This window comes from Oryctolagus cuniculus, chromosome 3 (assembly GCF_964237555.1).
Source record: "Oryctolagus cuniculus chromosome 3, mOryCun1.1, whole genome shotgun sequence".
NCBI lineage: Eukaryota > Metazoa > Chordata > Mammalia > Lagomorpha > Leporidae > Oryctolagus > Oryctolagus cuniculus.
In genome coordinates, this window is record NC_091434.1 from 173,434,761 (window position 1) to 173,462,057 (window position 27,297).

The 27,297-nt window shown below is 42.8% G+C and overlaps 1 protein-coding gene across 12 annotated transcripts in view; it reads right to left on the reverse strand.

Annotated features, from left to right (window-relative positions):
- Positions 1 to 27,297, reverse strand: part of DGKI (diacylglycerol kinase iota) — a 504,889-nt gene that overhangs the window by 311,472 nt on the left and 166,120 nt on the right. For all 12 annotated transcript variants that reach the window (XR_007920530.2, XM_070071340.1, XM_051849034.2 and 9 more), the window contains exon 2: positions 15,332 to 15,440. Coding sequence is in view for 11 of the 12 variants with exons in the window: in XM_070071340.1 (XP_069927441.1) it covers positions 15,332 to 15,440 (109 nt within the window). In the remaining variant the exon portion in view is untranslated. The remainder of the gene's footprint in view (positions 1 to 15,331; positions 15,441 to 27,297) is intronic.

A 27,297-nucleotide genomic window follows, 5' to 3' on the forward strand; every position in this document is an offset into this window, starting at 1 on the left:
ATAGCAGAGGCACAGTTCGAATCCCAGGTGGTCCACTTCTGACCCAGTGCCCTGCTACTGCACCTGGGAAAGCAGCAGAGGATGGCCCCAGTGTTTGTGTCCCTGCACCCAAGCAGGAGACCTGGATGGAATTCTGAGATCTTAGCTTCCACCTGGACCAGCCCTGGCACTGCAGCCATTTGGGGAGAGCACCAGCAGAGAGAAGATCTCTGTTTCTCTCTGTCACCCTACCTTTCAAATAAATACATTGTTTTAAAAAATTAAAAAGGAGGATGATATGTTAGGGTACTTTTTTTTTTTTTTTTTGACAGGCAGAGTGGACAGTGAGAGAGACAGAGAGAAAGGTCTTCCTTTTTGCCGTTGGTTCACCCTCCAATGGCTGCTGCGGCCGGCACATCACGCTGATCCGAAGGTAGGAGCCAGGTGCTTCTCCTGGTCTCCCAGGCGGGTGCAGGGCCCAAGCACTTGGGCCATCCTCCACTGCACTCCCTGGCCACAGCAGAGAGCTGACCTGGAAGAGGGGCAACCGGGACAGAATCCGGTGCCCCGACCGGGACTAGAACCCGGTGTGCAGGCACCGCAAGGTGGAGGATTAGCCTAGTGAGCCACGGCGCCGGCCAATGTTAGGGTACTTTAAATCAAGACTGTTTCAAAACACGTTTCCAATAGTAATGAGTAAATTATTCTTTGAAGGCCAGAGACTTCTTGAAAACTTAGTAAGTCCCTGGGCCTGGTACTCAACACAAAACAAATTTGTCTACTTCAGTAAGGCCTTCATTCAAATTTCTCAAAATGAATAATTTTACTGCTTCTGAAACTACTCACATGCCTGTGATCGCAAACAGAGCCGCCCTGATGTGTGACACAACGAGCGACAATCCCACTGCCCAGAAGTATGTGGTGTTTCATTGGGAAGAGCGGGTAAGCACTCATCTTTGATCAGGGTCATCAACAGAATTCAATATCCATTCTTCTAATACACTACCTTGGAAAGGATGGATGTGTAGAAGATTTATGCATTTTGCTCATTTGCTTAAAATGGGCTCATTTGCTCATTTGCTTAAAATGGGCTCAGCTATTAGGGAAAGCTTTGTACCAAGTTAACTATAAAGGATAAAGACTATGTCCACAGGTCTTACAACAAAATCTTTTTCTCTTATTTATGAGAAGCAATGCATGGGTGGGCGTTTTTACAAAGGAGATTCTATAGACTGAACTGTGTCCTCTGCAGAATTCATATATTGAAATGTGACCCCCTTGTAATGCTGTGAGGAGCTTGTGCCTTTGGGAGGTGATCAGGTCATGGCAGCAGAGCCCTCGTGATAGGATTAGCCCCCTGGCAAGAGAGACATAGAGTGATCTCAATCCATCTGCACCCACCAAGAAAAATCACGTGAGCTCAAAGCAAGAAAGCAGTTGTCTAGAAGCCAGGAACAGAGCTCTTATCAGGAACCGAATTTGCTGGCACTCTCACCCTCCCAGCCTCCAAAGCAGTGAGAGGTAAATGTCTACTGTTTAAGCTGCCCAGTCCATAGTATTTCATTATAACAACCTGACCAGACAAATAAAGGGGCTGACTTTAATAAGGAGTTCTGTAGAACAGCCAAGCAATTCAGGAACCCATCTTCCACATAAGCCACGTGTATTACAACCCAGTCCAGAGACATCCACACACTAGCCTTCTGAATCTCACAGTTTAGCCCAGCGAAGCAGAAATACACACCAAAGGGCATTTGCTGGGGAAAACAACAAGTGCTATCCATTGTTTAAAGTAAATATATGTCTTCAGATTCAAAGAGAACACATTTTCCTGCCAGGGTCTACAGACACAATTTCCAAGAAAGAGTGATCAGAGTATACTATGACATGGGATCCAAGTGCACAGTTACTCTCTAAGGAAAGTGAGGCCAAGTCCCAGGACAGCCCAAGGGAGATGTGAAGAGGAGAGCTGCAGGGACCAGGGCACAGGGTGTTAAGGGCTCAAGCAGAGCCCAAGGAGATGCTGAGGTGAGGACGCGCCGCACATGTCTCAAATGCCTGAAGACTGCTCCTAACAGGAAAGCAACGCTGACAAGGATCATCACCCTTCCTTCTATGCCAAAGGCTTCCTTCTCCACTGGCATTTATTTGTTCCTGGTAGCAATTTGCATTCAACACCTCATAAGCTTGTGGAACAACAACAGAGGAAAGAGAAAAGTAATGGTAGGTTTGCACCATAAGTTTTTAAATAGTGTTGGATGAAGACAATATTTAAAAATAAGGCAAGACACATATTTCCAAGGTTCCCTGAAGAAATCTATCCTCAGAGTCTAAAATATTCTGCTACTGGAAAATCATTATCCAATTTCAACTTATAGCCAATTAAATAAATTCTCTTTTTCACATTATTATTCTTTAATTCATTCAACAAATTTTCCTTACCACTGGTACCAGCCATGAGGGTATTGTCCATGGAGTAAAATCTACCAGAAGAAAAGGAAGTTAAACATACAATAACAGCAGCAAATACTAGGGAAACCCCACCACAGTGAAAACACTGTCAACTGTTTTAGAAAGTGAAGTGTAAAGAATTTCAGTGGGTAAAAGCCAGGAGAGATGGATAAACACCAACCTAGGCAGGCCAGGAAGGAAGTCAGGCAGGAGCAGGCAAGACTCAGGGAGTCAGGAGTTTGCAAGCAACAAGCACAAAATTAAACTTATCTTTTAATTCTGCTTTTCCATGCAAAAATTTTAAAGATTTATTTATTTATTTGAAAGTCAGAGTTACAGAAAGACAGGGAGAGACAGAGAGAGAAAGAGCTTCCAGCCCTGGTTCACTCCCCAGCCAGCCACGATGGCCAAGGCTGCACCAGGCCAAAGCCAGGAGCCAGGAGCTTCACCTGGGTCTCCACATGGGTGGCAAGGGCCCAAGTACTTGGACCATCTTCCTCTTCTTTTCCCAGGCCATTAGCAGGGAGCTGCATCTGAAGTGGAGCAGCCAGGACATAAACAGGCAGTGGCTTTACCCAGTATGCCACAATGCTGGCCCCTGTTTTTCCATGAAAGTTTGAAGTATCCTGGTACATAATGAGTAGGTTAAGGTTAACAATATAAATCTTAAGGATAATAAAAAAGTAAACAAACTTGCACAAAAATTTAAAGAAGCAATAGAGTAAAATAAAATGTTCATGCACTTAAAGTAGAATGCAGCCTAAGGAATAGTTCTAATAGAAGAAGAAACTATACACATTAAAAGGTTTGCTTCTTTTTTTTTAAATTTACTTATGTATTTATTGTAGAGACACAGAAGCAGAGAGGTAGAGCCAGTCAAAAAGTGTTCCCAACCTCTGAGTCATTCCCAAATACTTTCAGTGGCTAAGGCTGGGTGTGGGCTGAAGCTGGGAGCCATAAACTTAATCCAAGTCTCCTATGTGGGCGTTAGGATCCAATTACCTGCTGGGAATCAAACCGAGGTGCTCTAGTGTAGGACACAACATCTAAACCACAATCTTAACCACTAGGCTAAATCCTATTCCTTTGAGAATTATTTATTATAAACCAGGTCACAATAAAAAACTGGAAACATCTCAAATGCCTGGTGGAGACAAATGGTTACCAAGAGTAGGAGAGGGTGGGTATTTGGCACAGCAGTTAAGTCCCTGCTTAGAATATATAATGAGCATCTCAGAACTGACCTCTGGATTTCCTCCTTAAATCTGGTCTTATTCTAATCTTCTCCCTTAAGTTCCAATAAATAGTATTTCCATCCCTAATGTATAGACTAAAAACTTTGGAGTCATTCTTGACACAGAGAAGAGTCACTCTCTTTCTCATACCCATTTATCAGCTCATCTTATTATTAAGATTTATTTTATTTATTTGAAAGGCAGATTTACAGAGAGAGGGAGAGAGAGACAGAGACAGAGAGAGAGAGGTCTTTCATCCCCTGGTTCACTACACAAATGACTGCAATGACCAGAGCTGAGCTGATCTGAAGCCAGGAGTCAGGAACTTCTTCCAGTCTCCCACATGGGTGCAGGGGTCCAAGGACTGAGGTGAGGTGAAACATCATTGTGGTTTTGATTTGCATATCCCTGATGGCTTGTGACCCTGAACATTTTTTCATGTGTCTGTTAGCCATTTGGATTTCCTCTTTTGGAAAATGTCTATTTAAGTCCTTTTCCCATTTCTTAACTGGGTTGTTTGTTTTGTTGTTGTGGAGTTTCTTGATCTCTTTATATATTCTGGTTTTAATCCTTTATCAGTTGCATTGTTTGCAAATAATGTCTCTCATTTCCGTTGGTTCATCCCCCAAATGGCTACTACGGCTGCTGCGCTGCGCCGATCCGAAGCCAGGTGCCAGGTGCTTCTCCTGGTCTCCCATGCAGGTGCAGGGGCCCAAGCACTTGGGCCATCCTCCACTGCCTTCCCGGGCCACAGCAGAGAGCTGGACTGGAAGAGGAGCAACCGGGACAGAACCTGGCACCCCAACCGGGACTAGAACCTGGGGTGCTGGCGCCGCAAGCAGAGGATTAGCCTAGTGAGCCGGGGTGCCAGCCAAAAGGTCTTCTAATCCTTTCTCTCCACGCCTTCAGGAATGCCTAGAACCCATATACTGGGTTGTTTGATAGTACCGTGTAGAATCCCAACACTGTTTTTTCAGTTTTCTGATTTCTTCTTCTTGTATCTGGGTGTATAATTTCCTGTGCTTTATCTTCTAAGTCAAATATTCTCTCTTCTGCTTCACTGATTCTGTTGTTAAGGCTTTCCACTATATTTTTTATTTGTTCTATTAAATTCTTCATTTCCAATATTTCATTTTGATTTCTCTTTAAGAACTCAATTTCATGAGAGAAATTTTCTTTCATGTCATGTATGGATTTCATTAGTTTGTGTATTTCCTTCTGATTACTTCTAAGTAATCCTACAGTCAATGTTTTGAATTCTATTTCTGGCATTTCTTCAATCTCATCATCTTCACAATCTAGTATTAAAGTGTTGTGTTGTTTGGGGAGTGTCATGTTTCCTTATTCTTGTTTCTTGAATTGTTATATTTGTTATTCAAAATTTGTGGAGATACTCATTGGCTTCTTTTTTTTTGTTGTTGTTGTTGTTGTTGTTGTTGTTGTTGTTGCTGTGGTGGCTTTTATCTTTGGATTATGTCTGAGTGGATTAGTGGAGTGTCTGCTTTCAGGGAATTACTAGAGGCCTGTGGTGTGTGTGGCCAGGGAGCTCTGTTCAGTGCTCCAGGGTAGCTGGCGTGTCTGAGGTGACACACCCAGGTTTGTCCTGGTAAATCTCCTTTCATATATATATCAGAGGGGGAGGTTTCTTCTTGTCTGTTGGCATACACTGAGCTGAACTCCTCTCGTTGAAGGAGACCAGTCCCTGGCGCTAGCCCCAGTGAGTACATTATTCATCTGCTCTGCCACAAGGACCACACGAAGGTTCTCTGCAGTCCTGAGTGTAAGCTCAGACTCCCCAGCAACGTCCCTCACCAGGTAACCGGGAAGCCTTGACCATGTGGTGCCTCCCACAGTGACTGCCCAATGTCCCAGCCACACCCTGAGTCCTCCCATGAAGCCTCAGTGCTTTCACAGTGCTGGCACACACGCCTCCCACAGTCACAAGTACACAGCCCCTGTCTGTTCTCCCACCACCTGGCACAGCTGTTACATATGTCTAAAATGGCACCTGCTCTCTGTCAGCTTGTTACAGGACGTCTTTGCAGGATGACCAGAGAGAGAGAGAGAGAAAACATGCCCCCCTCTTTTGTTTTATCTCCTCTAGTTTGGCAGGTACGCTAGTCCCCATGCGGCTCCAAGCCGGATTCCCTCTACGCCCTTCCTGCAGCTTTATCACCACTGGCTTGGGCTGCTGCAGTGTGGTCTCTCCTCACTCTCCAAAGCCAGTGTGGAGGCTTTTGGCTGCTGGAGTCACAAGTTGGGTGTGCCCTTGCCCTCCACATAGATCCACTGCGATCCTCCAATTTGTGTAGTTTCCTCTGCTGTTTTCTCCCTTACTCTTCCCTGAGACTGCATTCTTTCCACTTTTTTTAAACTATCTTCTAGACTCAAGCAGCAATCTCCCTCCCTACTCCACCATCTTAATCCAATCTCCATTAATTTCATTATTTTATAATAGAATCTAAGATCCACTAGAACATCAAACATCCAGCACCTACCTAAATTAGCACCTGTTAATTTAGATGCTTAATAAGTTTTGAGAACTAAAAAGATGAAAGACTAAAAGCCACTGAACAAATGAATTAAGAAACATTACTACATGTCCTACTCCAAAGGATTAAATTGTGAGAAGCATGGGTGCCTATAAAGACATGGTAGTCTTTTAAATTTAGGTAGTCTTTTAAAATTAGCATCCTTAAGAGATGCATGCAAGAAGAAGATGGAGTATAACCTTTCTAGACTGCATTTTCCCTAGAACCCATCCTTGTCTTGCACAGCTGCCTTGCCTCATGCTTAACAAAATCAGGTAGATAAGTAAACTCACCTATAGATAGATGTAGCCTTTGCCCTCAGCTCCAAGAAAGTAATCTCAGAAGCTGGAATGTCCTACCTGATAAGACTGTTTCTTTACTTGGGGGCCTTGGGTCATAGGATATCAGCTTGACCTCCAGAGGGGCAAGAGGCTAAGGTGAACCCCATTAGGCAGTCCACTTTGGTATATGACTAACCCTCAATTAAAACTCTTGACACCAAGGCTCAGATAAACTTCCCTGGCTAGCAACAGGTCATGTGCATTGTTACACATGGTTGCTGGAGGAAATTAGTTTGCTGCCCACCACTCCACTGGGAGAGGACTGTGATAGACCATAAATGTGAGTATAACCACTGTCAGTGAGTTCTACGAGTCTTGTTAGTAAATTGTTGAACCTGAGAGTAGTCTTGCGGATTCTTGAACTTGCAACTGATGTCAAAAGTGAGGGGAATCTTGGGACTGCTAAATTCTACACAAGGATGTTTAACATGGATGTTACTACAACGAGGGTAAGGTAAGCAAATGAACTATTTTGCTTTCTTCCTATGTTTCTCACAAGTTAATAAACAAGAACTCCAGAGTCATTACTTTCCACATATTAGCTGTATGAATTAGGGCCTCTCTCATATCCTCAAGACTCATCAGTAAAATATAAAAATAGTTGTACCTCCCTCAGAGGATGACAGTGATGCTTACACATGAAGTACATAAGGTTCAATTCTGGGAATATAATGAGATGTTAACAGGTGTTCATCATGGTTTTATCATGACTGCTGCTGTGACTCTCCGGTTTGCCTTCTTTCCCCTCATCCATAGAGTTGGCATTATCCAAGTTTCTCTCCTTGATCTTTGTGGTCATTTGCCAAGATATTGTTTTCTCTTCTTCTGAGACACAGTGGACCTTATTTCCAAGCCTCACTTGTAATCAGATGTGGTCATGTGACCAAGTTCTAACCAAGGAACACCAGCAAAAGTTCCAGATTTGATGCATTAAATATTTACATGAATTCCTTCAACATGGCTGATGGAAGAATATTTTTTGTGCTGATTTTGGAAACTTGCAGGTAAGATGTCAGTACGGGTGACTGACTATGTTATAAAGGGCTCAACACCCCACCAAATCATGTGGAAAAGTACCATTTCATTTGGGTAAAAGCAACTTCTACACTGAGCCATTGCACATTCGAATCTTTTATTTACTGTAGCTCAGTTTATCCAAGTGAATACAGGTCTCTTCTCTGCTCTTATTTTATTCTGGGTTTTCTTTCATTGTCTGTATCAACCACCAAATTACTTACTACACTTTGGACAGCACGTCTAATCTGTGAGGCCTGGTTTCTTCTCTGAACTCTTAATTCTGAAAGCCTCTTGATTTATTTTACACTGGTATAAACTTAATTCCTCTCACATACAGCCATGATTGTGCTTCTCCCTTGTTTAGAATACCTAGAGAATTCCCTGAATTTATAAGATAAAATCTAAAATTACTAACAATTGGGTCTTCTGTTAGTGATCCAACCAGTTTATACTTAATCTTTCTTACTTAACCCCATATATTTTGCTCTCATCATTCTTTAACTACACCCTATATTTTCTATTTATGGTGCCATGTTTGGTTCATTCCACTGTTCCCACCTGGGAACACCTTTCTTCTGCTTCTTTACAAATCCACCTTGAAATAGCATCCTGAATAGCATATAACTCAATGACTGTCCACCTGTGTCAAATGAAAAAAATCTCTCCCTCTGCTAAATGAAGATGACATTTCATCTGTACTTGGGAATGCCGAGACAAGTCTAAATAGCTGTACATATACTTGTATAGGTTTATACCAATAGATGTATTTACCTGAGAATAGACATTCACCCAGATAAATATAAATATAGAATTACAGATAAAGGTGTGATTCCTTGCTCAAATTCTCTGGAAATTCTAGTAAGGGCCATAGGCAAAAAGATAAAGGTGAGTGGAGTGTTAGAGATTGAATAGCACTTATGGAGAGAGTGTACTCATACCAGAAGTAAATAATCTATGTTAAATCTAAGGACACCTGCTATAAAAATGTTTTGAAACATTAAGAATGATAAATATGTATCCTATACAAATGTCCTTATAAGACCAAAAAGGAAAAAAAAAATGAAAATGTGGATTGCCTCTCCCGACACAAACTTCCTTGGATGGTTTGGATTTGCTCTGTGAATATATATATATATATATATATATGGTGTGTGTGTGTGTGCCTATGGCTACAGAATACTGGAAATGTGGTTAGCAATAACCCAGATGTGCTGTCACTGTGAAAATCACACCAGAGTTTAGAGACTCAGAATGAAACAAGAAGGTAAAATACCTCACCAATAAGTTCTATGTTGATGATACGTTTAGATATCTGGCTCAGGAAAATATCCTTTAAAAATAGCTTTACCTTTTTGTTTTCACTTTTTTAATGTGGTTACTAGAAAATGTATAACTGTCTTACAGCTCACATCTGTTTCTACTGGGATCACTTGCCTGGAGCAGGAAAACCAACACAGACACTTTTCCCAGATCTGTGACGTTATAGGATGCTATCTCTCCCAGCACCCAGTGTAATGTAATTGAAACCTCTTCCATTTCAGAAAATAAAGGAATAGTAGGTCCCATGGAATCCTAACAGATTGTCCCACTGCTAACATAGCTGGCCAAGGCCAGAGCTGTCACTGCTTTATAGGGAGCAGTTCCTCATGCTTTGCTCACCACTCTGCAGTCTTGAAAAATTCAACTTAGAGTTTTTGAAATGGGATGGGAGACAGAAGATATGTGGGAGGCACTGCTGGTGATGACACCCTAACCTGATGAAGAAGGAGGACCCAAAGCTTGCTAAGAAGGCACATCTCCTAGGACTTGCATACGAAACAAGACTGAAGTGAAAGCACACACAGGTGCATCGTGCACACACACACTCACACACACACTCCTGCTCCTCCTGGCTTTTCATTCAAGGTTTCTAAAGATAAGATGACCTACTTTCATAACCCAGTTCAAACCAATCCCATGTGAAGATTCTAGTTCCCTAATCTTGTCCCTGAACCAAACTGTGAAGCAATCTACCAACTGCCTTGGAAAAAACACTTCTTTTCTTAGCATCATCAGCTACAGGAAAGGAAAGGGGGTCTGGACTGAGGATCTGGCTTGGTTTTGTGTTGAGGTTCTGTTTTTCATAGCTCTCAGGATAGGAGGAAATTTTCCAAAGAATTGAGATCAATGATGTTGCGTTTAAAACCAATGCGGGGCCGGCGCCGCGGCTCATTAGGCTAATCCTCCGCCTTGCGGCGCCGGCACATGGGGTTCTAGTCCCGGTCGGGGTGCCGGATTCTGTCCCGGTTGCCCCTCTTCCAGGCCAGCTCTCTGCTGTGGTCAGGGAGTGCAGTGGAGGATGGCCCAAGTGCTTGGGCCCTGCACCCACATGGGAGACCAGGAGAAGCACCTGGCTCCTGCCTTCGGATCAGCGCGGTGCGCTGGCCGCAGCACGCCGGCCGCAGTGGCTATTGGAGGGTGAACCAACGGCAAAGGAAGACCTTTCTTTCTGTCTCTCACTGTCCACTCTGCCTGTCAAAAAAAATAAAAAAATATAAAATTAAAAAAAAAAACAATGCGCCCTTTAAGTAGGATCTTGGTGGCTTCTCCGCCACTGTCCTGAGAATTGTGTTAGGCACTGGAGACAAAAGGAAACACAAAAGAGGTGTAAATGCCTCAAGTGTAGAATCACTTCATCAGCACTCACTTTTGACTCGGTCACCCCACAAGCAGACCACTCCTCAAAGCCTGTGCCCTCTCCTACACTACTAAAACCATCCCAAACAGGATCTTCCTTGCAGAGGATGAATGTGACATACATCATCTGTGAGCAGACACACTTCCAAATGGGCTAACTCACTCCAAGCCAGGAACTCGGGTGACAGCCCAGGCAATGAGGATGTTTTACCTTTTGGGGCATTACTTCCTTCATGTCTAGTAATTTAGCTTATCTCCCCCGAGTTGGCTTAGCTGGAAGGAGCAGCCCTTGCCGGCTGTCACTGTGAAGGTGACGAGAGGACGCTATTGGGAAGAGTGGGAGGATCAAACAACCATGTGTGCTTTAAGATCTAACACAATGTGTTTTATTAGGAAGGAAATTTATAAAGTGTTCTTTGAGATTAAAATAGCTCGAATCCATTTATTTTTCAAGTAGGTTTTGGAGTCATGCCTACCGAGCCTTTCAAGAACGGGAGATTATCTGAGTGCCTGTCAACTCCCAGTGACATGTCCCCTTCTGTCTGATTGAGCAGAAAAGGAGTAATCAATTCATCCCCTGGCATCAGTATCAGGCAGCTACCAGGCCTGTGATTCTGTGCTCTCCACTGTGAAGAGAGAATAAGTAGAAGACATCACCTGTCTCTTCAAGGAGCCTGAAATCTGAGGGTCTGGAATAAGAAAGTCAAACAAAATACCCAGATTTATTTATGAGGTTTGTTAGGCCACGCAGCATGGATAATAACACTGTGGGAAATCAATGCAAGGAGTGAGGGGCCAACATATGGCCTAGTGAGTTAAGGGGCAGCTTGGGGCTCCTGCATCCCCATTATTGGAGAGGTGGTTTGAGTCCTGGCTACTCTGCTTCCAATCCAGCTCCCTGCTAATGTGCCTGGGAAACAGCTGATGATGGCTCAATTATTTGAGTTCCTGCCATCCATGTTGGAGACTTGGATAAAGTTCCTGGCTCCTGGCCTCAGCCTGACTCAGCCTGGCTGCTATGGCCATCTGAGGAGTGAACTAGTAGATAGAAGATCAATCAATCAACCTCCTCCACCCACTGTCACTCTGCTTTTCAAATAAACCAAACAGGGTAGAATGAAAAGTTGCACGTGCCATGCCAGAGAGCAAGAGAGAAAAGTCTCTATAGAAATAGCAATATCCACCCTGGGTTGAGCCCAGTGTCCACTGATGTCAATAGAAGCGTGGGTACCACCCTGAGAACTGATTAAGACACTGTCTATGGAGGAGACACCAACATGGAGGAGCCTACCCTGGCATGCATGGAGCGAAAGACCTATGCACAGGCAGTGAGAGTAAATCTTGGCAAAGAATCATCTGGGAAGTGAGGCCGTGCACAAGGAGCAGGGGATTCTAACGGTCTGAACCAACCATTCAAGTAAACTCCAAAAGGAGAGATGATTTTGGAGTTTGAGGAAGGAGCTAAAGAGACAGCATTGTCACCCAACAGGGAAATGAGAGTGTAAAAATGGAACACCTGAAGGAAAGCAAAGTTTATGTACAGAGCATAAAAACTGACTCCGACAAAGATCTGCAGGTATCTGAAGTCTAGAGTCATTGAATCCGCATTCACTTGTGTTTCAGACACACTATAAGCAGACCCCTCCTCAAAGCCCTTTGCAAAAAGATATTTAGAAAGTAACTGTGTCCCTTCAGATGATTTTAGCACATATGCAAGAACCAGAATAGGACGCATCTGGGATTCCACAATAATTAGAAACTTGAAGACTATGATTTTTTTTTTTTTTGACAGGCAGAGTTAGTGAGAGAGAGAGACAGAGAGAAAGGTCTTTCTTCCATTGGTTCACCCCCCAAATGGCCACTACGGCCGGCGTGCTATGCTGATCCGAAGCCAGGAGCCAGGTACTTCTCCTGGTTTCCCATGGGGTGCAGGGCCCAAGCACTTGGGCCATCCTCCACTGCCTTCCCGGGCCACAGCAGAGAGCTGGACTGGAAGAGGAGCAACCAGGACAGAATCTGGTGCCCCGACCGGGACCAGAACCTGGGGTACTGGCGCTGCAGGCGGAGGATTAGCCTAGTGAGCCGCGGCGCCGGCTGAAGACCACAATTTTAATTCCAGGTTCACTCTGACTTGCCTTTCAACTTCAAGCACACCACGTACAGCTTTTGTATGTTTTCTCATAAGCTTAAGTGAGAGGAGTCAAGATGGCGTAAGCCAGAAGGCCACAGAGATGCCCTCCATCCTCCTGAGCCAAAGTGTTATACAGAAAAAGAACTCCGGCCACTGTTCAAGGGTGGGACAATGAGGGGCACCAGGGACCCTCGGGCCTGTTCCATCCCTGGGCCACCCCTGCAGAAGCACTGCGTAGCACCACCAAAGGCAAGGAGTTAGCATTCCTCTTTTTTTTCTTTTTTTAAAATTCCTACCACCCTCTTCCTTATTTAAGAGATTCTTAAGAGGCTCCAAGCCTAAGCAGTGTTCAACAAACAGGAATACCACAGTAAAGAGGAATTAATTTTAGTTTATTTAGTCCCAAAGTGTGGACTGATGGTGAGAGATTCATCATCACCCTGGATTTGCACACCATTCCAATAGGGAGTGGGGGGAAGGGAAGGCAGAGAGAGGTCAAGCCGGGGACTCCACACCTCCAGAAGAAGAAACATATTCCTGGTTTGACCCCTGGAACAGAAGAGCAAACTAAAGGGATGGCAATGAAATTATTAAAAAGCACTTGGTTAGGAAGAGCTAAAAACTTTCAGGCAGGAGCAAGTAATCTAAAGTATTAGCAACACAAAAAGTTGCAAAAGTGTTTTTAGCCACCTGCTTCTTCCCCTCCTCTCAAACCAGTGTTTTCACACGATTGTCCTAGAGTAGAGGATTGGTCGTGGCTGGGCCTCTGTTTGCTAACATCACTATTAGCCCACACTGTTTTGTTTTTCAGAGTCACAGCTCAGAACTCTTTATTGCCTCAGAACTCTACATAAGCCCTCCTTCAGAGTGTCCTCAGAAAAAGCTTTCCCGGTTTCCCGCATTGTTCATTACAAAGCATGTCCTGCCGTGCCGTGGCTTCAACAGACTGCCATGTCAGGGTGCCCACAGTCAAAGAGGAGGGCCAGGAGGGAAGAATGCAAGCCCCTGAGGCACAAAGCCAGCCTCGGGTCCTATTTGTTCTTTCCCTGCTTTGGTATCGCAGCCTCCCACCTCTAGCCAAAAATACCATTTTGATGAAATATTAGAGTACAGACCTCTCTACAGGAAGCAGAAATAACACCTTCTAGCCAAGCACTGGCTAAAGCAGGACGTTTCCTGTTCAGAGCACTTTCTGGTAACTATTTCCAGCATCAAAAGGGGATGGAGCGTCCTTCCTCACCCTCGGGGGACGCCCTCTGTAACCTCTTATTCCAGGCGTTGCCAGCCCATATTCTCACTGTTGACTTCTTCTCTACCCACTGGAGTCTAAGCTCCTGTAATCCAGAATCCCCAGGAACCAACACAGTCCCAGCACAAAGCAGGGACTCAACACATGTTGAACAGATTAATGAGTTCACCAACTACTTTATTTTCTGAATAAATGCGTATGCAAGCTGCACAGTTTATAAAGAAGTTTGCCACTTACTATCACAGTTAACCCTAACAACATTTGTGAAGTCCCCTTGAGGTAGTGCCACAATTATTCCCTCTACAGATTGGGACGCAGAGACAGAATTTACTGAACTATCCCTCATTAGACTCTCATCTCCAATAGAGTCCTACTGCAGGGGACAACAGGATTACTTGGAACATTATAAATATTAAACTAACTTTTGAGGGTCCTACATTCATAACATGCTGTCATCATTGGTCCATGCCTGTTCCTCTTCAATTCAGCTTACACGTTTCTCCACACATTTGATTTAACAGTGCACACAGTATAAATATGCTCTATATGATAAGTGGAGAGTTCATTCAGTACTTTCCTGGAACAAAGTGAAACTCTGAGAAGGTAATATTCTTCCTGAACACCAATTCAGCGTGCTCAGGTGATACCTGATCATGCTCAGAGTAATCATACCTCCATCAGGGACGATGCTGCATTTAAATTACATCCAGTCTGTGCCAGGCTTCACAAATGCAGGCAGCATTTACATGGGTGTGCCCAGAATGTAAAATAAGAATGTTAATAAGTGTGTGCTGGGAGGAGAGGAAACAATGTTACAACAAAAGGACATTAAATCCTGCCATATGCGTTAAAAGCAAAACAAATCAAAGTATTCCTCTTCTCACCCCACCTTGTCATTCTCTTCCCTATGCAGGGAAAAGAATGTGGTTTATCCACTCTGCTCAAAGCTAACTAGAAATGCTAGACAAGGCTCATCGCCAGAACAGGCTGTCAGCAATTCAAAGCGGCCATCGTCTGCTGTGGTTGCTTCAGGAGGGGACCAAGCCAGTCAGTGCACAGTTAGGGATATCTTTGACCATGAACTTCATTCCTTGAAGATGCTCAACAAATGTGTTCTAACTGACTTAAGAATTTCAGACTGCAGTCTTTACACAAAGTTAATAGTTTCATTAGTGTATTTTGGTTACAGTGTTAATACCAGCTGATGTACTCAGCTCACTGATGCAAGTCCCATATGTCTTTGGCTGGGAGGGAGAAGTATAACCAATGGGACATGAAATGCCAGAAAGGCAAAGTGAGGTCATCCTCTGTCAAAAAAAAAAAAATATATGGCAGTTTGAGCTGTGGAAATCAAACTTAGATTCCATAATGTTGTCAAAGATAAGCAACACTCTCTACTCATTGCCAACTTGGCAGAAACCAACAAAGCATGTGTGCAAGGGACTTTTTATCTCACAGCTGCAAAGCCAGGCAACAGTGTTGCAAATGATTCATGAAGTTTTTATTTTAGGCTTGAACACATCTGACTTCATATTAAAGGAGCTATGGTCTTCCTGGGAGCCTGAAAACGGAGGAGCCAAAGCTTAGCTATCTGAAGACTGACTCAAGATCAATATTGAAAATAACGAAGTAAGTCTCGCTTATAGCTATAGGGATCCTGAGAATGAGAGAAGCAAAACACGCAACTGATACGACATAGAAATGAAAAAGCTGACACCTACGCTCCAGTCCAGAGTCGCTCTGGGCTCCTTTGCTGGACCATTTGCCACAGGAAGGCTGAGGGGATGTGCAGGAGCCAGGTGCTGGAGTCCTGCCCGGGAGATTGCTTTCCTGCAGCAAGAAGAAAAACACAAAGAAAAACATCAGAATCTGTTCAGAGCTCAAAATTTCCTGTGGAGTACAAACAATGCCTGAGTCAGCCTTCCATGTCTAGAAATTTTACTAATGTATTGGGATATACTGCTCTAAAGGAAGAGGGTGGCAGGTCCCAAAGACAGGGAAATCAGGAAAATATCAGTCAGGACCAGAAATTAAAATGCAAGCCCCTGTTTGGGGTAGAGGGAAGGCACGGAGGTCTTTACATTTGTGGAAAAAGACTAGGGTTTGGACTTTAGGAATATTTGGATAATTTTCAAGTAGCCAGAGACCAAAGTGGGGGGCAAGAAAATGAGGTTCATGAGGTCTCTTATGGAAACCCCTTCATTTCCCAGCAAGGCATGCTCTGAATGGTTAGAGCTCAAAGTTCACTCTCACCCCTTTCTCCTCTAGAGAACATCCTTTACCCTAGCAAAGGACTGTCTACCTGAGCTTGGGGTTCTAAATGGGAGAAGACTGGTGTGCACCTGCTAAGAAATTGTTCATGTGAAAAGACCAAGGCCTACATTAAAAAAAAAAAAAAGCCAAACACACCTGTCAGATCATAGGTTTGTCAGGTGAGACTGAACAGAATTCAAGTCAGAAAGAGGGGAATGGAATAGGAGAGGATGAGAAAACCATGCCTGACCTTGTCTGCAAAGATAAGAATTAAGAGATTTTTTTTTGCAAAGCAAATAGTATTGCTGTTATGTAAAAGGAAGGGATAGGCAAGAGCATCGTGGTGAGAATACGAGCAGCATGAAAAAGGAAGAATGCTGGGATCACCTAGGGAGATGTGGGATACTGTCAGGAATAACAGAATTTCAATTTCTGAGCAGCCATCAAAAATGTCAGACAAGGGTCTCAAGCTTAATCATGAGTGCTGATTTGTAGGTTACCTGTGGCTCCCAGGAAGGGAGGGGGGCTTTCCCTCTCTAGTAGCATCTAAGTGTGGTCTGAGAAGCACCTGAATTAGAATCAGGTGGGTCTTGTGATGCTCCAACTCTGAGTTCTGAGCCATTGGAAGGCAGAGACACAGGAATCTGCACTCACATAGCTCCCAAAGTGCTAAAGTCTTCACATTTGGCTCTTTGGGAGCAAATATGCTTGGACAGGTGTAAGACAATAACTTATCAATGTCCATTAAAGGGGAGCTCTGAGAAAACACCAGAGATTTTATTATTGATTGGACTTCTAACTGGGTCTCTACAAGTTGCCTCATGTGACCTGAACATTGCAGTAAGAATTTGCCATCTCTGAGACTTGGGCCTTCAGACATATCAGAGCCCTCAGGAGGCCTGGATCCTCAGACTGTTTCACCCATTTCTCCGTGCAGAGGAATGAAGTCACCAACAGTGAATCTAGCAAGATCTATGGTGAATCGCATCACAATTGCGCCACTGAAGAAAAAGTCACTTGCCCTGGGCAGCGAATTGTATAAAAGCAGAAATTAAAACCTCATTGAACCCAAAAGGGCAGGTGCTCTGTGTCCTGTTCATCAGCCTCTGCAAACTCCATCCAGAAATGGAATTTATAATGTTGGGCGAGATACACAGTAGCCCCCAAAACCTGGGGAAAGACAGAATTATAATCCAGTAAAAAATCCAGAATTGTACAAGCATGAATCAATCATCAAGCAGTCAGAGAACTCAGTAGGTGCCCAGCCTTCTTTTTTCCCTGTTTCGGTCCCTTCTATCCCTACCCAGGAAGTCCCATAAACAGTAGATAGGTCTTCAGTAGTTGGACAAGATCACATCAAACTTGCCAGTAGCCTACTTTCAAAAGCTCCCACTGGGCAGCAGGAATGTACTTGTTTTATATAATTCCCCAGACAGTCATCACAAGTATGGATGCCTTTAATGAAGCCAGTCTGATGACACAATATTCTCTTTCCTCACTTTCATCAAGGCAAATTATTAACATCCATTTTGGCCCCTCCCCCAAATTGTATTCCATATTCTTGAGCAGTGAGAATAGTGTAAGATTCTTCCATGGGTTTCCATCTAAGTTGAGGAAATTTAGCATTTCTCATTAGGATTTTCTTGGGCTTGGAAGGGCTTTGTATGGTGACCCCAAGCAATCGTTTTCACCATAAGAAAACTAGATCTCTGTGGAGCCAGACTCTACAGCTCCCACCTTGGATTTCATAACAGTCAACCCAAGCTAAATTTAAACGTTCTACAAAAATACCAAACAGTGCCTAAGCACAAAGATTCAGAACAGCTACAGAATACCTAAATCTCTGGTGAACAAAAAAAAAAAAAAAAAAAAAAAAAAAAGAACCACAAATCTTTCATCTTTTCATGAACTGTCCCAGAGAATTGGGATTAGAAGAAGAGAAGAAATAAACAAAGGTCTAGTATCAGGCAGCAGTTCAAACTATGGGACAAATGAGATCAACTATCACAGCTTGTAGACTCTGACCACCAATTCCATGGGGCAAATGGCTCAAATAATCAGATTAGGATGCAAGGGATGTCTAGGAGAGCAATGTAGCTATAAAAGACATGCAAATATTTAACCCTGGATGAAATCACAGTCGAGTCACACACTTTGCTAGTTTGTGGACAGAAACAAGTAAGGGTTTTCGCTGATCACTTATTCTTCATTGTGAGTGCGAATTAAAGACTGACTACACTTAGCATTCATTAAGGTAGGGACTTAAGTAAGAAACATTTAAATGGATGCAAGTTTGTAACTGTAATCGGGAATCACAAAAAAAAAAAAAAAAAACAATATGGAGGTACTCCCAACATGTAGGAAAATGAAATGAAAAGAGAGATCTATTTTGGTTTTAAAAATTTTGAAGTCCATGCATATATTTTTTATAATATGCATTTTCATGAACTTTTTGATGGCTCCTCATATATGTATAAGAAAAGGAACAGGAAACAAATATTAGGTGCTGTACAGAGAAGGGAAGTAATTTCTGGTTACAGCTTTTCACTGTTCTCCGTATGCAAGAAAATCCCCTTTTCCAATAAACCATACATGGACAGACATCTTCTGCCAAAGTAAGAAAGTAATTTAGTTATATCTCAGACCTCAAATAAAATTAGTGTAAGTTATTTTTCTATTTGAAGTCATTTTGGTTGTGGAAGATGACATTTAAGAGTCTGTCAGAGAGGCCAAACATCATGGTATGGCAGGTACTCTCACTCAGCCTGTGATGTTGGCATCCCATATAGGCACCAGTTCGAGTCCTGGCTGCTCCACTTCGGATCCAGCTCTCTGCTATTGGCCTGGGAAGGTAACAAAAGATGGCCCAAGTGCTTGGACCTCTGCTACCCTGGAAGAAGCTCCCGGATCTTGGCTTTAGCCAGGCCCAGCGCTGGCCATTGTGACCATCTGGGGAGTAAATCAGTGCAGAGAAGATCTCTTTGATGCTGTGTCTCTCCCTCTATCTGCAACTATGATTTTCAAATAAAATAAATGTTTTGAAAGAGAGAGAGAGACTGGTAGAACTTGGTGTGTGGCTGAAGAGGACTTGGGAGGGGGGAGTAGTTTTATGCAGCAATTTGCTCCAATTAAAAAAAAAAATCACTGGCACTTCAATTTATTCTTTCCTCCTATTCAGAATCCTCCCAAGCTCACAGTCAGCAAAACTGTGAAATGTCAATGACTGTTTCTACTATTCCCACAACAACACTTGGTAGGGAACGACCAGGATCACAAAAACATCTTGGAAAAGAACTGTGATGTTAGCTGTGAAATAGATACAAACAGAAAATATTCTATAATTTAGTTTCAAGGGCACAAAGTCAGAGTTAAGGTCGATTAGCTGACATGAACGACTTCTAACATATTTAAAGTATAAAAGCCATCATACATTTTAAATAGCATTCTATTATGTGGCTTACTTCATTCAATAAGACTATAAACTCCTAAAGGACAGGGCTCAATTCATAGACTAATCTTATTACACCATAGCCGACGGATAGACACAGCATATATTCAGTAAATGCTTTCTGAGTTAATGAATGAACTTCACCAAGAAGCTAGGCAAAAAACAGCTTGGTGATTAGATCAAGGGCTGAAAGATCTGATTAGGATGATTTGAGTTATATCCCAGGCCTTCCATTTCAGTGATACTCTTTGCTGAGAGGGACAGAAATCCTTCGAAGCAGCTCTCTAATGACAAATGCAAATGAGATAGAATCCAGTGTTAAGAAGTGAAGGAAACATCAAAGCGGCTTTGTGGAATCAACACAGAAATGGAATCCTATTGCTACAACTCTTGCAAATGGCATGTGGTAGTGTTAATATTATCACAACACACTAATCAGGGGAAATGGGGCATTTATGCTACCTATTTAATAACTTAGGAGAAAAACATGCAAATAGGCGGCTGTGTAGCCAGAAAGCTCTCTGAAGATCCATTTTGCAAATGTTTCCCCATTCACTCTGTTGCCCCATGGCCTTCAGGCTTATGCGGGCCCGTATTCAGTCCATCCTCATCTTGCCCGTTTCCTTTTCTGTTGGAACCTAAATGCTACTTCATGTTACATATGAACCCAAATTCTTTTTGGTGATTTCCATGTATACCAACATTTTCAGCAATGCAATTATTATTGAAATAAAGGTCACATTTAGTTTCCCAAGAGGAAGTCATTCAAAAAAATTACTTTTGATATTGAATCTTTAACATTATATGCCCAGGGGCCAGCGCTGTGGCACAGCAGATAAAGCCATTGCCTGTAGTGCAGGTATCCCATATGGACACCAGTTCAAGTCTAAGCTGCTCCACTTCCGATTCAGTTCTCTGCTGTGGCCTGAGAAATCATTAGAAGATGGGAGACCCAAAAGAAGCTCCCGGCTCCTGGCTTCAGATCGACCCAGTGCCAGCCGTTGCAGCCATTTGGGGAATGAACCAGTGGATGGAAGACCTCTCTCTCTCTCTCTCTCTCTCTAACTCTGCCTCTCAAATAAATGAATCTTTTTTTTTTTTTTTTAAATATGCCGGGATTCTGGATTACCCTTCCTTTGTTTCTTTCCCAATGCATCTCCAGCAGTGGCACTCAGCTTTTGCCCAGTGGAGTTTGAAAATCAGCACATTTAAAAGCTTTGCTGATATCTGCAATGTGTATCCTAGACCAAGATCCCCTGTTTCACACAGAAATGCAACCAGCTGACTACTTCATTATGTCTGCTATTGTGACTCAACCTTGACAATGCAAATTAATCATTCATTCAACAATGTATTTATTGTTTATTTTAAAACACTGTTTGAGATGTGTGTGATAGATGAATGAATAAAACAGGCACAAATCACTGGTTTTGTAATTTTGTTTTTTGACAGGCAGAGTTAGACAGTGAGAGAGAGAGAGACAGAGAGAAAGCTCTTCCTTCCATTGGTCCACCCACAAATGGCCGCTACAGCCAGCACACTGCACTGATCCGAAGCCAGGAGCCAGGTGCTTCCTCCCGGTCTCCCATGTGGGTGCAGGGCCCAAGGACCTGGGCCATCTTCCACTGCACTCCCAGGCCACTGCAGAGAGCTGGACTGGAAGAGCAGCATCCGGAACAGAATCCGGTGCCCCAACTGGGACTAGAACCCAGGGTGCCGGCGCTGCAGGCGGAGGATTAGCCTAGCGAGCCGTAGCGCCGGCCAGTTTTATAAATCTTACATTCTATGAGAAACACGTTCTGTCAGACACTGAATCTTTTTTTTTTTTTCAGTTTTATTTATTTGAAAGGCCAAGTGAAAGATAAAGAAGGGGAGAGACAGAGAGAGAGAAAATTTTCCATCTACTGGCTCCACTCTACAAATGCCCAGAACAGCTAGGGCTGGGTCAGGTCAAAGTCAGGTGCCAGGAACTCCATCCAATCCTCCCACGTGGGGGCAGGGACTAAAGAACTTGGGCCACCATCTGCTGCTTTCTGAAGCACATTAGTGGGAAGCTGGAATGGAAATGTAGTTTCTGGGACTCAATGCAGCACTCTGTTATGGAATGTGTACACCCCAAGTCACAGCTTAACACAGTGTGACACAATGCCTACCCAGACCCTGAATCACTTCACACATCTTGCATATCCCTCACAACATGGATAGGTGCCTTTATTACCCATACTTTATAATAAATTATAAAAAATTTTAAAAATTATAGCTACATGTCCAACATTACTTACACAGGAATGGGCCCAAACCAGGCACCTAATTCCAGAGTAGATAATTATATAATCCCCCGCTTCATGAAATGCTGACAGCACACACATGCATAGCAAATGAGACATAATATACAATTAGCCTCTTACCTGCTAATATCTAATTGTCTTAATTATGAATGTCTTATGAATGTTTTGTTTCCACAAGAAAGCAAGCTTTTACTAAGAAAGCAACAAGCCAGGTAGTCCTTAGAGTACAGAGTCAAGGACACACCTTACCTTGTGTGGTCAACTTTCTTGACCTCTTTTGGCCTCAGTTTCCATATATTCAAAATAAAACCCTAGTGCCCACCGCACAGAGCAGTAGGGGGAATGAAACAAGCATATGCAGAACGCTTGGCTCACAGAAGATACAGTCAACTACTGCTGCCATTAGTGTTAGCAGACACATCATTGGCTCCCACAGCATCCAGCCAAAGCCACGTATATGGTAAATCACGGAATAACTATGTGCTTTTTGATTGTTCTCAAATCTTCTAAGTTCCCTAGCAACTTCCATTCATTCATTAAACATGTGAGAAGCCTCTGCTCCAGGTCAGGCTGTTCCAAGGGGTTCAAACAGAAAAGTCTTCTGGTCATAAAACAATGCCACGGTTGACAGATGAATCACTCCTCGCCCCCAGCTGGCCTATCTTCCTCACAGAAAATTAGAAGGCACTACACTCTCCCCTCAGACACATTTACGAACATATTAAAGATAAACACCAAACCCAAATGCCATTGGAATTATTTTACCTCATTCAAGTAAATGAATGCAGTCTGAAAAATGCTTCTTTGTTTAATCTGTAAAAATGGACTGGTTGCCGAATGCCCCTGAGAACTTATGAACTCATCTGTTAACAGGATTCATTTCCCAAATATAATTCATCCATAACCACATCCACAGAGCCAACCTAGAATTGGCTTGGAGTGAGATGTGGCAATAAACTTCATTTTAAAACCAGGTGAGATTTCTCAACTAAACATCTCTCAGAACTTAATGACAATCTGTTCCCTAAGCTATCATTTGAGGGAAAATGTCATCCTTGGGAGTGGCAAGGAAGTAATCCTACTGGTACAGGCTGAAATGTGTCCCCCCAAAACTCATAGGTTGAAGTCTCCACCCCAGGACCTCAGAACGTGACCTTATGGGAGATAAAGTCCTTACAGATGTAATAAGCAAAATGAAGCCATTCGAATGGGACCCTGAACCAGCACTAGCACCTGCATAAAGATGCAGACAGCATAGAGAGAGAAAGCCATGCAAAGATGAAGGCAAGCCCAGGGCTGGCAACCAACCACCAGCAGCCAGGGAAAGAAGTGGAGCGGGTTCTCCCCACAGCTCCCAGGAACTCACCCTGCTGAGTGACTGGCAGCCTCCAGAACTGTGAGACAATACATTTCTAGGTTTAAGCCACTCAGTGTGTGGTGTGGGATTTTGTTATGGGAGCCCTGCCAAACACACCAAAACTATCCCCAGACTTAGCAGGATAGGGCTTGATAACTTCAGAATGTTGACTTCCCCTTGCCAGCTGCCCTCATGAAACTCTGGGCGCCTTCCTAACACAATGCTGAGCTTCAGAACCCATTAATGCTTAGAGACACCTTCTCTAGAGAACCGCCGCTGAAAACACCATTCTCACACAGACAGAGTGAGCATCTGACGGAAGTTTACTTACTGCAGTAATAAAGTAACCAGCAGAGAGGAAACATGCAAATTCAACATGTGTCTAACAAATTGGAACTTCTAATAGGAAAGGAATATCTAATTACAAACTTAACTGTAAGAGTAATTTACTTTCCTCAGGTAAATAAGATCTTAACCTCTGTGGCATTAACTTCTCTTTAAGCCCATAAAATCATAATGTATCAGCTTTTCACAGGTTAACTTCTAACCTTACAGGAATATAAACTGTCAACACCATCAGATTTGAATTAATAATCAAATATACAGAGACAAAAAATTACAATACCTAGGAGTTTCAAATGAGAATCAGTCACTAACTAACATGGTTCTGTTTTTATTGGAGTAGGTTAATTAGCATATACTTTAATAAAATAACATTTAAAAAGTTAAAAATAACCATTTTCCTTTATCCAAACTTGATTCAATCAATTAGTTAAAATTCCGTGTGCAGATTTTTATATATATGGAATACGCTAGGATACCTCTTGAAATAAGTTACTGTACTCTAAAGAGTGACAATAACAATGTATTAGGCAGCTAGGATGCCATAGGCATTCTTTCAACCACCATCCCTTAGGTCAGAAAGACTTGGGAGTTTTCAAGAACTTACTGGAAAAGGCTGGTTGGGGAAGGAAGCAGCATCAGCAAAGTGAGAGGCGGAGCTGTAATGTAGCTGCAACAAAAGCCTAAGTTGACCTCACAAGAAATTCTGGGGTGACAATGGCCCTTCAGAAAAATCCCAGTTTCAGATAAAGGGGAAAGACTTCGAACCTCCACATCAACCAGTCTTCAGGCATGGCAGCCCCCCTGCTCCCCCCCGCCAGGAGAACAGAACCATAAGTGACCTGGAGACAATACCTGGGAAGGAAGTTAGAGGAGGAACATCAGCAGTTAACACCTCCGGCACCTGACCAGATAAGGACAGTACGCAATCCTGAAGAAGGCATGTGGGCAGCAACACTCAGCACGCTTCTCACACTCAAGACAGACGCCGAAAATGGATCACCTTCTCATGCCCATTTTACAACGTGACAACTGACCTTAGAAAGTTTAAAGTTTAAGTAGATTATAAAAGCTAATTTGTGATAAAGCAAATATTGGAGATTTTATATCTGTCTCCAAAGAGTCCTTTACTCTTCATTCCCTCTGAGAGGGAGAGGGAGAGAGAGAAGAGACAAAAGGCCATACACAGGGGAGAGAGAGAAGAATCTATAATAAGTACAAGGCCAGTGCATGCAATGGATTGAAATGACCAGTGAAGTGCTCCCTGGGTCCATTCGAGCTGCTGTAACAAAAATACCAGAATTCATGCAGCTTATAAACAATAGAAATGTACTTCTCACAGCGGAGGAACCTGAGAAGTCCAAGATCAAGGCACCAGCAGATTTGGAGCCTGCTGAGGGCCACTTCCTGGGTCGCAGAAGGTGTCTTTTCACTGAACCTGCACATGGAGGGAGAGGCCAACAATCTCCCTCGGCCCCGTTTATAAGGAGACTAACTGCACTCATGAGGGCTCCACACTCACGGTGTAATCCCCCAAAGACCTCCTCTCCTAATGCCATCACTTTGGGGATTAGAATTCTAACAAATGACAAGGGTGGGGGGTGCTACGGCACAGTGGGTTAAGCCACTTCCTGCAGTGCTGGCATCCCATGTGGGCGCCAGTTCTAAACCCGGCTGCTCCAATTCCTATCCAGCTCTCTGCTATGGCCTGGGAAAGCAATAGAGGATGGCCCAAGTCATTGGGCCCCTGCACCCGCGTGGGAGACCCGGAGGAAGCTCCTGGCTCCTGGCTTCAGATCGGCACAGCTCCGGCCCTTCCGGCTAATTGGGTAGTAAACCAGCGGATGGAAGACTCTCTCTCTGCCTCTCCTTCTCTCTCTGTGTAATTCTGACTTTCAAATAAATAAATAAATCTTTAAAAAATGACACAGAGAACAGAGGGAGACATGCATACACATTCAGACCCCAACAGATGCCCTGGCATGAGTAAATGAGGAACATTTTAAGGACATAGGCCAACATCTGGCTGGAAGCTGTCGTACGCTACAATGAAAGTGGCTCTTTTGTCTCCTCCTGAGTATTTCCCACCTGCATTTTTATCTTCAGAGAAGTCTGCTGCTTGCCTTGAAGGCAGTGAGGTTTTTATGAATGTGGAAATTGAAAATGGGACTGAATTTTACATCTAGGTCAATGAATGCAAAATAGACTTTGCTTACTAAGATAGAAAGATAATCCAGAATTGAACAAATTTAGGAAAAGCATTAGCCTGGGAACAGAAATAACCTTAAGAACATAAGCCCTGTGGGACTCCATAGACATTTTAGGGGAAAGGATTAAGATTCACAGGGCTGTTCCCAGTAAAACTATCAGCAGGAAAACTGTATTTTTAGAATCCCCTTCCCATTTTCATGCTCACATGTTGGTCCCTAGCCTTTTCAATTTCCCATCGCTATGGCACGTATGCTATTACAACCACAATCCTGCTTAACTGATGCTATTACTGAATAGACAACCCAACGCAATTTTGTCAACAGAAAGCAATTTGGAGTATGTCCCTCATAAGGACATCTGCAATGTCAAAGGGGACTCATGAAAATGTAAACACCTAAACAGCCTAAAGATATTGAGCCAAATGACACTCCAAGTACTTCAAATAACTTTCCTAAGCAACATCTAGAATATCATAAGTGTATAGGTTTGTGCTTAGAGTCAGAGACTTACTAACTTTGAGGCTGGCATAATGGCCAGGTTGGCACAGAAACCACAGAGCACACTCATACAACAAGAGGAGAATACCTGCTTGTGTCCATGAGAAAAAGGTAATGGCAGAAAACATAATTCACTCCAGATGACCCGGATGAAGTCAAATAAGTAAAGAAATAAATTAAATGTAGAATTAGGGAACAACCCATGCCCTGGTCTTAAGATTTCCAAGACAGCTGAAACCAAGAGTATGTGGTACTGGAGAAAAATGATGTTAAGATACCTGGAAACTGGATAGCAGGTGAATAACTGATTTGCTGCAATATATTACTTAGCCTTTTGTTACTGTAAAAAAAAATCTAAGGCAGACTAAAGAAAAGAGTTTTATTTTGGCCCATACATATGGAGGTGCACATGACGAATGTACTCTGGCTGGTACAGTCTCAAGGCAGTCCTGGGCTTCACACGGCAAAGGATAAGGAATGCATGGTGCATGTCTGGCTATCTGGTCTCCTTTTTTAAAAAACCACCAAGACTAAATAATGGAGGCTCCACACTAATGGTCTCATCTAATCCTAATCACTTCCCAAAGGCCCTGATTCCAAACACCACAATAAGAGAAAGTTTCCATCTTCTTAATACCTCACAATGACAATTAAATTACAACACATGAAGCCTTGGGGAACACTCAAAAACTATGTCCAAACCACAGTAGTGCAGTGAAACAGAATAAATATAAAATCAATTTAAATTTCAGCCCTCTCTTTGACAGAAAAAAAAAACTTGCCAATGTCTTCTCACATTTCTTGATTTTTCAAATATTTTAAGAATATATGCAATTCTACCAAATTTTCTCTGATATCAATTGATCTGTTTTAAACAAAACTTCATGAGGTATGCAAAGGAACAAGAAAATATAACCATATACAGGAAAGAAGCAATCAACAGACCTGTCTCTGAGGGTGATCACACATTTAAAAAATTGAGTTAATTGTATTAAAAATGTTTAAGAAGCTTAAAGAAATCTTGTCTAAAGAACTAAAGGATACTAAGAGAATGATATTTTACCAAGTATAGAATAGCAAAAAGAGCAAGAAAATAGTTTAAGGAACCAAACAGAAATTCTAGCATTGAAAGTGCCATAAATGAGGTAAAAATTCACTAATGTTGATTGACAGCAGATATAACTGGTAGTTGAAAGAATCAGTGATCTTGAAGAAAGCACAATTAAAACTGAAATCAGTATTAAAATTGTCCTGGGGCCAGGGCTGTGGTACAATGGGTTAAAGCCAGCCT